This window comes from Zalophus californianus, chromosome 6, assembly GCF_009762305.2.
Source record: "Zalophus californianus isolate mZalCal1 chromosome 6, mZalCal1.pri.v2, whole genome shotgun sequence".
Classification (NCBI taxonomy): Eukaryota; Metazoa; Chordata; class Mammalia; order Carnivora; family Otariidae; genus Zalophus; species Zalophus californianus.
The window spans coordinates 27,592,261-27,604,388 of NC_045600.1; the positions used below are offsets into that span (position 1 = coordinate 27,592,261).

Genomic DNA, 12,128 nt, shown 5'->3' on the forward strand with positions numbered 1-12,128 from the left:
ATTTTAAAAATTTCTTTCCCAAGATCCCATGCTCCTCAGTAGCAGCGCAAGGGCTGGAGCGCATACATACCTTTGATCAGAATCCAGTGTTCTTTTCAGTATTAGAGCTGGACCTTAGAGAATCATCACCAAGTGTCACCTGGAGGCCTGTAGCAGCCTACCTCCAACTGATTTCTAGATGCAACCAGTCATCTTATCCAGTCCAATCCCGACCCCACACCTGCTTCTCTAAGGATATCTCATACCACTGTCCTCCAGCCACACTGGCCCTCCTTCTACCTCTCCAAGAGCCAAGTTTATTCCTGCTTCAAGGCCTTTGCATTTGCTTTTCCTTGAACCCAGAACGCTCTTACCCCAGATCTTAGCAGGGCTGGCTCCCTCTCATCAATCGGGTGTCGGTCTAAAACTCCTCTGCATTGAGAAAGTAAAAATCAGCCCAGGACTGAGAAAGTACAATGCAGACTGTAACAGGCACAGTTAAGGTGAGCAGCCAGATTAGCAGAAAACAATGTTCCTCCCAGGGCCAAAGTGTACCTGCAAAAAGACTAAGACCTCTTTCTAACTGACGATGCTTACCTATCAATTACTTACCCAGCCTCACTTTGTTCTAGTTACCTTTTGAATAAAAATTGCTCAATCACTCACTTACTGAACTGTGCCCTCTTCATGACAGCATCCATTCAGATCCTCAGAACCATTCAGGATAAGCCAACCCTAGAAAAAGCCCTCCCCCCACCCTCTTACTGAAAGTCCCCACCCTGCAAGTTCCCTTAATTTTTCATGGTGTACTCCAACAAATTAATAAACCTAACTCTGATTATAGAGACTATTCCTAGTCGTCTTTATCTGATGGGCTTTTATCAACAGAAAAGCTTCCCCAAACCACTTCATCACTGTGTAATCTCTCACCTTAATGTCTTTGGTTGAACATACTGTCACCTTATATTGTCTTTCTCCCTCTCACTAGAACGTAAGCTTTGTGAGTAGGGACCTTGTTTGACTCGTTCTCAGCCTAATGCCCAATGCACATTAGGTACCAAATAAATATTTTCTAAATGAATGGAGTATTTAAGCCCACTTTCTATGACATTGTTCTGTCAGCTAGACCACATTGTTTAGTTAATTATTCATTCCTAGTAACAGGGGGCAGCTAGAATCTTAGATAGAATTAGGAGGAAAGCAGAGGTGCAGGTAAAGGAAGATTGGCAACAAGTAAAGCCCGAATAGGGCAAGGCCCAGGGTGTGGCCCAGGTCTGGTGGGGGTCCGTGGAGTGCAGGGGACAGAGTGCATGCCACAGAGTCGGTACTCTGTAACTGTTCACCTGTCGCTTCCTTTCCCTGCCCTTCGACCAAGCGCACCCCATATACCAATTTGTGAAATTTCTTTAAAGTAAGGAACACATTTTTCTTCCTTCCCAGTCCCTAATGCAGAGACTTATTCAAAGTGAAATTAATGGTTAATGTTTTGAGTAAATTTGAAGTGATAGTTGACCCGTTTATTCTATTTCACTCTAGGTATTTCCCCCCAAGTCCTCCTCAGACTCGGAGACAGAAGAGGAGTTGTCTGGGGATGGGCTGGTTTTGCCCAGGGCTGGCAAACTGGATGACTTCCTTGGCCCAGAGGACTTGACGCTTTCTGATTCTTCTGACTCAACTGGGAGCTTTTACGAGACCCTGGAGGTACTAAAGCAGAAAGGCAAGTGGTGCCTGTTGGAATCCCTTTATGAGTCTGACCCAGACAGCGGTGAGAATTTCTCCGAAGATGAGGAGGACCTGGAGAGTTTCTTCCAAGACAAAGGCAGGGGGAAGCCACAGGTCCAGTACCCCGTGTCTCCAAGGTAAGGCACTGCAGTTCCCCAGCTGCTTCATGCACAACTCTGGCCAAGTCACATCATGACTCTGGGCCTCATCCTCTTCCCAGTAAAGCAAAGACCACTTCTGCAAGTTGTCCCTTACCCAGACTCCAGCTCAGAATCAGCCTTTGGAGCCAAACATGTTCTGGTTCCTACCCGGCCGTCCTAAATCACTTTGGGTTACCCTTAGTCACTGGAAGCACTGGAATTGATTAAAGGGATGCCTTTCTCACTCCCTCCCTGAGAATGGCAACAAGGTACACTTACCTTAGCCAAGCCCTGTTATATGCATGTGCGCTGCATTTATATGATATTTAATATTTATTTTCTCTTCCCACTAACCCTGTAAGTAGATATTATTTTTGCCATTCTCCAGATGAGGAAATCGAGGTTCCAAGCAAACCCTGCTAAAGGTCACACGGCTGGTAATTGTTTGAAGCAAGATTTGAACCTGGGTCCGACTCTAAAGCCCTGCTGGGTACCATTGCACTGTTCTCCCGCCCATATGAAAATACTAGAATGCAGGGCGCCTGGCTGGCTCAGTCAGTGGAGTGTGCAACTCTTGATCTCTGGGCTGTGACTTCGAGCCCCGGGATGGGTGTGGAGATTACTTTAAAAAAATAAAATCTTTAAAGAAAAAAACCCAGAAAATATTAGAATACAAAGTGGCAATTCTTGAATCAGTTCTGAGAAAAGACTTCCTAATGGGCTGCTAGATGGCCTGAGGTCGGAAAGGAGGGAGGCCCAGTTGAGAGAAGCACAGGCTCAGAGGCCTGTGGGGTGATGCTAGGCTGAGAAGCCAGCTGCCACCTCCTGGGAGGGAGGACTGGGGAGGAGCGGGAGGAGGAGCCAGCCTCCAGCCTGCTGTGTCCTCCACGCAGCTGCTTTCTCCCCCCAGGTGTGGCTCCACAAGGCGCTGCAGCTCGCTGAGCAGCCTTCCGTCCGACGACCCCAAGGGTCAGCCCCCGCCACCCTCAGGCTCCAGGCCTCCCTCGCAGCACAGAAGCCTCAGCTCCTGGGCATCATCCATCACCGTCCCTCGGCCGTTCCGCATGACGCTGCGTGAGGCCCAGAAGAAGGCCCAGTGGCTGGCCTCCCCTGCCTCCTTCGAGCGGGAGAGGAAGCAGGCCCAGCAGCAGGGTCAGGAGGAGGCCGAGTGCCACCGGCAGTTCCGGGCACAGCCCGTGCCCGCGCACGTCTACTTGCCCCTCTACCAGGAGATCACGGAGCGCAACGAGGCCCGCAGGCAGGCAGGGATCCAGAAGAGGAAGGAACTGCTCCTCTCCTCCTTGAAGCCCTTCAGCTTCCTGGTGAAGGAGGAACAGAGAAAGGAAGCTGCTAAACAGAGGGAGTTGGCCGCCACAGCCAAGGCCAAGGCCCCCAAGCAGAGGGCCACCAGAAGGATCCCCAAGTCCATTCTGGAGCCAGCCCTCGGGGACAAACTCCAGGGTAAAGACCCCCCCCCGCCCCCCCCGCCCCCCGCCCTCACCTTGCTGCCTGCTGCCTGGGGGCTACCAAGAGGTGCTGTGGGGACGTAGACTCGGGGGTCAGCCTGGCTGGGAGATAAATTCATTGCTCGGGAGGACCGGCCTCCGGGCCACGCTCAGGGCAGGCGACGGGGTAGGGCTGGCTCTGTCTGTGTCGCGGGGAGCCCTGGCAGGAGCGGGCCATGCGAGGTGGCACAGCATTCCCCAGCTTGGTCCTGTGAGCCCTGCCAGTGAGGGCGGCGAACGCGCGGGCAGCCGCTCAGGTACAAGAACGGAGAGCCAGAGCGACACACCCAAGGGCCGGCTTAGGCCAGTGCCGCCACCAGCTGGCCCTGAGGCCAGCTCCCACCCCTCCCTCATCCTGGTGAGATGCACATTCCAAGAAATGGGGTTCGGGGAAAGGACTCAGGCTTTACTGTTCAGTAAGGTGCCCAGCCCTGTCTGGGATAGACAGACATGGAGTTGGTGGACGCGGGAGGAAGACAGGTACTAGATAACAAAGCTACCGATTTGAGGGGTTTGCAAGGATGAAAGGCTTGCCCCTCACAGAGCACAGGACAGAGGGACCTAGCTTCGCATGTGGTGAGCGGCCGGAGCAGATAGGGAAAGGCCCTGGGGGAAGTGAGCGCTGAGGCGGACCCTGAAGGATGGGAAGAGGGAGGAAGAGTGAGCCAGAGAGAACAGCGCGGAGGGCAGAGGACGCTGAGCACATTCAAGGAACAAGGGGCAGGAGAGAAGAGGGAATGGGGAGGGAGAGGCAGGCCGGGCCACACCTGGGGCCGCGGGAGGAAATTTGGACTTCATCCAAGGGCACTGGGGGAGGGCCCCTGAAGGGCTCTAAGTCCGGTGGCTCCGGGATCCGATCTGCAGCTCAGGAAGATCATTGAGGTGGGGAGGGCCGGGCCTGGAGGGATGTTGGTCTGTAGGCCACTGCGTCAGCAGTTCAGTGGAGAGATGGTGAAATTAGCAGCAGGGATGGGGAGGAGAGGCCAGACTGGAGCACGCTTAAAGAGCAGAGACCGCAGAACTTGGGACTGAGCAGAGAAGGCAGGCAAGAATGATTTGGGCAACAGCGTGAGCCTCTGGGTGGATGGTGGGGACTTGCCCTGAGCCGGTGGCGGGGGGGGGGGACCTGAGAGAGGAGGGATGACCGGCCTGCCCCTCCAGCTCCGCCTTGGAAGAAGGAACCACAGAGAGCGCTCAGTCGGTATCCATGGTGGCTGCCTCACAGCCTAGTGGCACCTGGCCGCCGTGTCCTGGCCAGTGTTTATGAGCGAACTCTCCAGAAAAGACAAAGCAAGCTGATCTGTAGTGTTTGCCATTTTCCGTGGTCTAAGTACACTTCTCCTGGCCAATGCCGAGCTTCCCACATGATGTCGGCTGGTGCCCGAAATTCCCACAAAGCTGTCGGTCAGCTCCGGCACACTACTGCTAGTGTTTGAGGGAACATTCTCCAAACCTTTAGGGATGCGGTAGGGTCCCCCTCTCTCCCTCACCTCCCTGACTTTTTCTCCACAGAAGCAGAACTCTTCAGGAAAATTCGCATCCAGATGCGAGCCCTAGACATGCTCCAGAAGGCCTCCTCCCCTATCGCCTTCTCCGGCAGCCGACCTGACCCACAGCCTCGCACAGCTACCCGAACCCAGAAGGAAAAGCTTGCATTTCTGCACCCTGACTTTGGATTCCAGCCTCAGGTGAATCCTGCCGTCCCTGACTACGAAGGCCTTTACAGAGCCTTCCAGAGAAGAGCTGCCAAGAGAAGGGACGCCAGGGAGGTGACTCGCAACAAGCCCTTCTTGCTGAGAACCAGCAGCCTGTGGCGCGCTCAGCGGCCCAGTGATGCCGCCACGTCCTGGAGGGAGGAGGGTGAGAGCCCGGGCAGGTGCCGGAGGGGCGGGGCCCGGGACCCAGCGGACCGGCCCGTCTCAATGGGAGGCACTTCTCCTGACATTTTCCTATCTTTTTTTTTAAAAAAAAAAAACACTGGCTCATTGTAGAAGACTGATGATGAATCACTGACCTCTATCTCTGAAACTAGTAATACATTATATGTGAATCAATTGAATTTAAATTTTAAAAAGTTAAAAAAAAAAAAAACACTGGCTCAGTTGTAAACGCCACAATTCCTATAAACTTACAACCATAAGAATACTTCCTTTCCTTGCCTTCCTAGAGGGAACTTTTCTAGAGGAAATTTGCAGAAATAAATCCAAGCAAGTCTAGAACGTAGGAAGTTGGGACCAATTGCTCACGTCCCTATATCAATTCTAAAGAATTCTTCTCATCTGATTTTAAAACTTTAGGATTGATATCCAACTTTAGGCCTGGTAATAAACTCATGACTCTTTCTCTAATCCCAGGGGGAAAAAAAAAAGATTCTTGGTCTGACTAGTCCTTCACTGAAATTGAATCCTAGTTAGAATAGAAACTAGTCACACATTGCTGTCCCATCAATACCAACCTTCGTTTCTTCCAGGACTCTCCACAGCCGCCAGCCACACCCCTGCCAAGGAGTCGTTCTCTGAGTGGCCTTGCTTCCCTCTCTGCCCACACCCTCCCTGTGCACATCACGGACGTCACCAGGAAGAGGGAATCTGCAGTCAGGTGAGTGGTCGGGCTCGAGATCTTGGCCCAGGATCGAGATCAGTGGTCAGCACCCAGGTCTTGATCCGATGGTAGAAACTGTCCTGCTGCTGGGCCTCCTCTTCAGTTATTAGAGAGACCGTATAGGGGTGGAAGGGAACTCTCTGAGCTGGACGGGAATACACGTAACCCTACACATGTAGTGCTGGAGAACACCTGGCCATCGCTCAGCAGATGTGTCAACTCTGTGCCAGTCAAATGGCAAGGCTGGAGATACCTTATGGAACCTCTAGTTTATTATCTAGTATGAAATACAGAAAAACAAAGAAATTACCATATTTTGCAAGAAGTGCAGTGGTGGGGGAATACAGGGAAACTTGGGGGCACTGGACAGCCTAGGGCAGGGGTCTCTTTAATAGATCTCTGAAGAATGAGGAATTAGCCAAAGGCTGTAAAGAAAGAAGGTTCCAGAGAGAACAACATGGGGGAAGACCCACAGACGAAAGAGGGAGCCATTAGGAACAGGAATGCAGAGGCACATGGGGGCAGGTGGCAGACCCAGTCACAAAAAGAAGGCGTCCACAACGCAGATTTGAGATTCTCTGAGATTCATCTTTGGGGAACTCTCAGAAGTTGGTTGGGAAGCAGGAGCCTCCTTACTTTTTAATTCTTTAACTGACCTGACTCTGTCATGGTACTGCTGTCATCAAACCAGCACCCCAGCAAGAGCTCCTCCACTAGACCTCTGAGCTGAAGTCAGCAGGAAAGGTCATGGTAATACAAGCAGCTGAACTCTGGGAGAGGACTAGCATCTTAGTGCTTTCCTGTGGGGCTCACAGAGGAGTACACAGGACCTACTTGGCTCTTGAGGACCCCACCATGGGGATCTTAGAAATGTATTTAGAATCCAAGGGATACTCCCTTCTTTAGATGTCTTAGAGCGACTAAATGAAGGCTAAATGCATCAGTATCTTGAGGCCCCAGTAAGGTAAGCCTTAGGAACCAGAGGCTCGTGCCTCTAGGGGATGTCCATATCTGCTTCCCAGCAACAGAGAGTTTGATATAATAGCAGACTCAGCTTTCATGCCTTCCTTCCTAATCTGTTCATTTGAATGTAAATAATCCAAATGCAAGGGTCTTTTTTTAAAAAATACACCTTTTTTATTTTTAAAATTTTATTTATTTATTTGAGAGAGAATGAGAGAGCGAGCATGAGAAGGGGGAGGGTCAGAGGGAGAAGCAGACTCCCCACTGAACAGGAGACCGATGCAGGACTCAATCCTGGGACTCCAGGATGGTGACCTGAGCCGAACAAGGGCAGTCGCTTAACGACCTGAGCCACCCAGGCACCCCAAATGCAACAGTCTTGACTGTTGTTTCTTTTGGTAGAACTCTCCACAGTACCTTGTCAAATGATACTTAGACAAACTAGGTGCTGTTAAGTTAACCCCAAACTGTGCATGGAAAGAGGCCTTTTTTCAGTTTTCTGTGAAAATGCAGATTTGTATTCCCAAGGGACCATGACCCCAGGTACCTTCCAGCCCACCCTTTACAGCACAGTGGTCAAGGGCAGAGGCTTGGGAGTCAGACAACCTGGTTCAAATCTTGGCTTTTCCAAGGGCATGCTGGGTGGCTTTGAATAAGTGGCTTACCGTCTCTGAACCTCAATCTCCTTGCTTATAAAAAGAGGGGCTTACAGTTCTTACCTCATAGGGCAGTTATGAAGATAATGGATATAAAGCACTTGATTCCTTTCTGCTCTTGGTTCAGAGTAGGTAGCTCAGCAAATGGCAGCTCTTAGAATCATTTTGTTTCCAGACAGGCCAGAAGCCTGAGTGTAAGGATATTTGAACTCATATGTTTTTCAGTTCAATTAATGAACTTCTCCTGGAGCAGAAAATCACCGTGTCCATAGTGCTGGGAAGGCTTGTTCTGCCAATCTCAGAAACCTATTCTTTCTGAAATGCCAGTGTGGTAAATCACTCCCTTCATAGAAAACACCATTTTACTTTCCAGAGAGGTTACTAAGATTGCTTTTAAATACACTCAAGTTGGTCATCTGTATGGTTTTTGCCTCCTCTCCTTAGAAGTTCACTTGAAAAAAAGGACAAAGCAGATGAGAGTACTCAGTGGTTGGAGATGCACAAAAAGAAGTGTCAAGCGATGTCTAAATCCGTGACCTTGCGTGCGAAAGCCATGGATCCCCATCAAAGCCTGGAGGAGGTGTTCAAAGCAAAGCTGAAAGAGAATCGGTCAGTGTCCTCCATGTGTCAAAGGGTGTGCCTGTCTTGGGATCCAACAGATCACTGGCCTTGAACAACAGCAAAATGGAGTCATTAGAGTAGACTCCTATAACTGCACACAGTCAAGGATTTTGCTAGGCACAGTTAGGAATTTACAATGTCCTTGGGAATTACTCTGCTTAATTGGAGTGAAGGGTATTTCAGATTGGAAAAAGAGAATTCATTCTAAAAATCTTGTTAATTCCAGGAACAATGACCGTAAAAGAGCAAAAGAGTATAAGAAAGAATTGGAAGAAATGAAGAAGAGAATACAGACGAGGCCGTATCTCTTCGAACAAGTTACCAAGGTAAAACTAAACCATCATTCACTTTCTTCCAGTCTTGGATGAAAGGGCTCTTAGAAATGATGGAACAGTTTATTTTTAAAGATTTTATTTGTCAGAGAGAGAGAGAGACAAAGGGAGAGCACAACCAGTGGGGAGGGTTTGAGGGAAAGGGGAGAAACAGTCTCATCGGGCAGGGAGCCTGATGCAGGGCTCGATCCCAGGACCCCGGGATCATGACCTGAGCCGAAGGCAGATGCTTAACCAACTGAGCCACCCAGGCATCCCAGTGATGGAATAGTTTAATATCTGGGTATTAATAACATTTCCTGGAGCCTTAGAAAGATTCTAAATTGGGCCTGTTTTATTAATTACCATTCCACCCCAGCCCCCCCATTAAGTAGTGCAGTGGTGAATGTTGCTTGGACTGATTTCATCCAAGACTGGACTCCAGAAACATCTATTGGGAGTATTTCACTTCCTGGAGTGTTTGCTACAGTCTAGCTTTCAGTTTGAATCATGGTGAGGGCTAGATCCCACATACCCAGGGACAGTTTGGCTGTGTTAATGAGACGATCTTTAACTTACTAACATCATCTCTCCCCCTGCAGTGCTGGTCCCCTGGGCATCCCCAGCCTCTAGAGCTGTGGCAGGCACATTTATGGGTCTCCAGACATTGAGATGCTCACAGGCACCCCATAAAGCCCCTTTCAGATTAAGTGGCTTTCAGGATGGAAGAATCATTTTAAGGTGTTCTCTAGACCTCTAGGGGAGTTGAGATCTCTCCCTAAGGAAGCTCTGGAGCTATCTGAACAGCCTTAGAAAGGCCATCATCCCTGGAGGTTTTGGGTTGTATCAGACTCTGTAGATCCTTCTCTCCAGTTTCAGAAAAAAGTTGAGTGACCTGATTCCAACTACTGGACATTATCTCCATCTTACAGCCAGTGTGTTATCTAGGCATTTCCCAGGTACACTCCTCTCCACCCCCATACATGCCACACACAGACGCACACATGCTGGACAGTCTTGGGTTTTACGTAGCAACTTGCATTGTTCAAAATCTCTCATAATGACCTTTCCTCTTTAATTTTTTCAAGCAAAGCTCACTCTCTGATCTCAACAGATGTTTCACCACTCTAGGAAAAATAGTGCTCTATATGATTTTGTTTAAATCAAACAAACAAAAAATAACCTTTTTCTGGTCCACATGCAGACCATCCATCCTGTTAAGAGTGTTACTAGTGGGATGCCTGGGTGGCTCAGTCAGTTAAGTGTCTGCCTTCGGCTCAGGTCATGATCCTGGGGTCCTGGGATTGAGTCCAGCATTGGGCTCCTTGCTCAGTGGGGAGTCTGCTTCTCCCTCTGCCTGCCGCTCCCCCTGCTTATGCTCTCTGACAAATAAAAATCTAAAAAAAAAAAAAAACTGTTACTAGTGTAGTTTATTTCCTATTTGTTATATGTTAGTGGGTTTTTTCTTTTTTTTTTGATATCTTAGTGTTCATGATAATGGTTTGGTTGTTTTTAGTTTTTAGTTTTTAGTTTTTTTTAAATTTATTTGACAGGGAGAGACACAGCGAGAGAGGGAACACAAGCAGGGGGAGTGGGAGAGGGAGAAGCAGGCTTCCCGCGGAGCAGGGAGCCCGACGTGGGGCTTAATCCCAGGACCCTGGGATCATGACCTGAGCCGAAGGCAGAGGCTTAAAGACTGAGCCACACCCAGGCGCTCGTGGTTGTTTTTAAATCTTTTTTTTTTTTAAGATATTTATTTAAGGACACCAAGGTGGCTCAGTTGGTTAAGTGTCTGCCTTCGGCTCAGGTCATGATCCCAGGGTCCTGGGATTGAGCCCCGCATCAGGCTCCCGGCTCTGTCGGGAGCCCGCTTCTCCCTCTGCCTGCCGCTCCCCCTGCTTGTGCACGCTCTTTCTGACAGATAGATAGATAGATAGATAGATAAATAAATAAATAAAATTTTTTTCTTTAAGATATTTATTTACTCTAGAGAGAGAACACAAGCAGAAGGGGCAGAGGGAGAGAGAATCTCAGTTGACTCTGCACTGAGCGTGCAGCCGGACTCCCGGGGCTCAGTCCCGGAACCCTGAGATCATGACCTGAGCCAAAACCAAGAGTTGAACGCTTAACCGGCTGCGCCACTCAGGTGCCCCTGGTTGTTTTTAAATCTTAAAATGTTTTTAAGTCCATTTTTTCATCTGAGTCTCACTTGGTCTTCCAAAAATCTAAATCCTTGCTTCTAAAAGGTGTGCCTCTCAAATCAACAGTTGGCATCTCCTGGGAGTGTTAGATGTACAGAATTGTGAGCCTTATCTGAGACCTACCGAATGAGAATTTACATTAATAACAAGATCTTCAGGTAGTTCCTATGCACTTTAAGGCTTGAAAAGGCTCTAAGAAATTTTCATGCACATCAGTGCCCAGCATTAATGGGGGGTTGGAGTAGGGGGGCAATTTTAGGCATACAGATGAAGCAAGTGATTTAGAATTACCTGGTAATTCATAAGACAGCTCCAGCAGATTAATTTCCATTCCACAGGACCTTGCCAGGAGAGCCGCAGAACAACGGTATCGAGACACCCTGAAGCAGGCTGGGCTGGATGAAGACTTTGTGAGGAACAAGGGTCAGGGCAGCCGGGTTGTACAATGGCGGGAGCAGTCAGAAGTCCGTGATTGTCCCAGGTAATCTCAGATGCTCCTTGTTATCCTGCAGCTCTCAAACTGCCATCCCTCGTAATGCCACCGCTTGTATATTTTGAGATCACAATCCTGTATGTACAAAATACTAACCCAGAGATCTCCACATAACACATTTAAAATGGGAGAATAGTGCAGTTGTGAATAAAATATAACTATATGAGGTGTAGATTCCTTCAATTTGAAACAGATCATTTTTCCAATTCTAGTTCCAGGGCCATCAATCAAAAGTATTTCCACTTCACTTTTGAAGAACAAACATATGTGTGTCTGTGGGTATAAGGGTGCCCCAATGTATATTTTTACTTACTATAAAATGATAAAACTATTTTTCTAGCACTTTTTGTTTGGATAACTGTAGGTAAAAACCTATATAGAGCCACAATAAAAGCTATACTATCCTGAACAATCAAAGCCTTTCTTTTCCCCTCAGCATGGTCACCATGGCTTGTTAAAATCTAGCACTCATGGGGCGCCTGGGTGGCTCAGTCATTAGGCGTCTGCCTTCGGCTCGGGTCATGATCCCAGAGTCCTGGGATCGAGCCCCGCATCGGGCTCCCTGCTCCGCGGGAGCCTGCTTCTCCCTCTCCCACTCCCCCTGCTTGTGTTCCCTCTCTCGCTGTGTCTCTCTCTGTCAAATAAATAAATAAAATCTTTTAAAAAATAAAAATTAAAAAAAAATAAAATCTAGCACTCATTAAAAACGTAACTCCAATGGCAGCACCCCGCCATTGGTATCATGTAAGTGAAGGGGAGAAAAGCATAGTATCGCCATTACTCTCAACTTTTGTTTTGTTTCTTAAATCTTAATGGCCCCTCCCCTAATTCCTATCCCAGTTTCCCCCTAGAAAATTTCCCTTTACACCCCATATAAAATAATGAAAATGTTGAAACCATCCTTAAGCCTTACATAATGCTTTAATTAAAAACATT

General features: G+C 48.6%; 1 protein-coding gene across 9 annotated transcripts in view; it reads left to right on the forward strand.

The window, feature by feature from the left end:
* ENTPD5 (ectonucleoside triphosphate diphosphohydrolase 5 (inactive)) overlaps window positions 1–12,128 on the forward strand; it is a 77,338-nt gene that overhangs the window by 64,520 nt on the left and 690 nt on the right. For 7 of the 9 annotated variants that reach the window (XM_035727940.1, XM_035727936.1, XM_035727941.1 and 4 more), the window contains 7 exons: window positions 1,516–1,838; window positions 2,752–3,302; window positions 4,859–5,115; window positions 5,817–5,944; window positions 8,011–8,175; window positions 8,414–8,513; window positions 11,038–11,180. In XM_035727940.1, coding sequence (XP_035583833.1) covers window positions 1,516–1,838; window positions 2,752–3,302; window positions 4,859–5,115; window positions 5,817–5,944; window positions 8,011–8,175; window positions 8,414–8,513; window positions 11,038–11,180 — 1,667 coding nt within the window. Of the gene's footprint in view, window positions 1–1,515; window positions 1,839–2,751; window positions 3,303–4,858; window positions 5,207–5,816; window positions 5,945–8,010; window positions 8,176–8,413; window positions 8,514–11,037; window positions 11,181–12,128 lie in introns of those variants that run through there. The other 2 variants (XM_027569884.2, XM_035727942.1) reach the window with 2 other exon arrangements.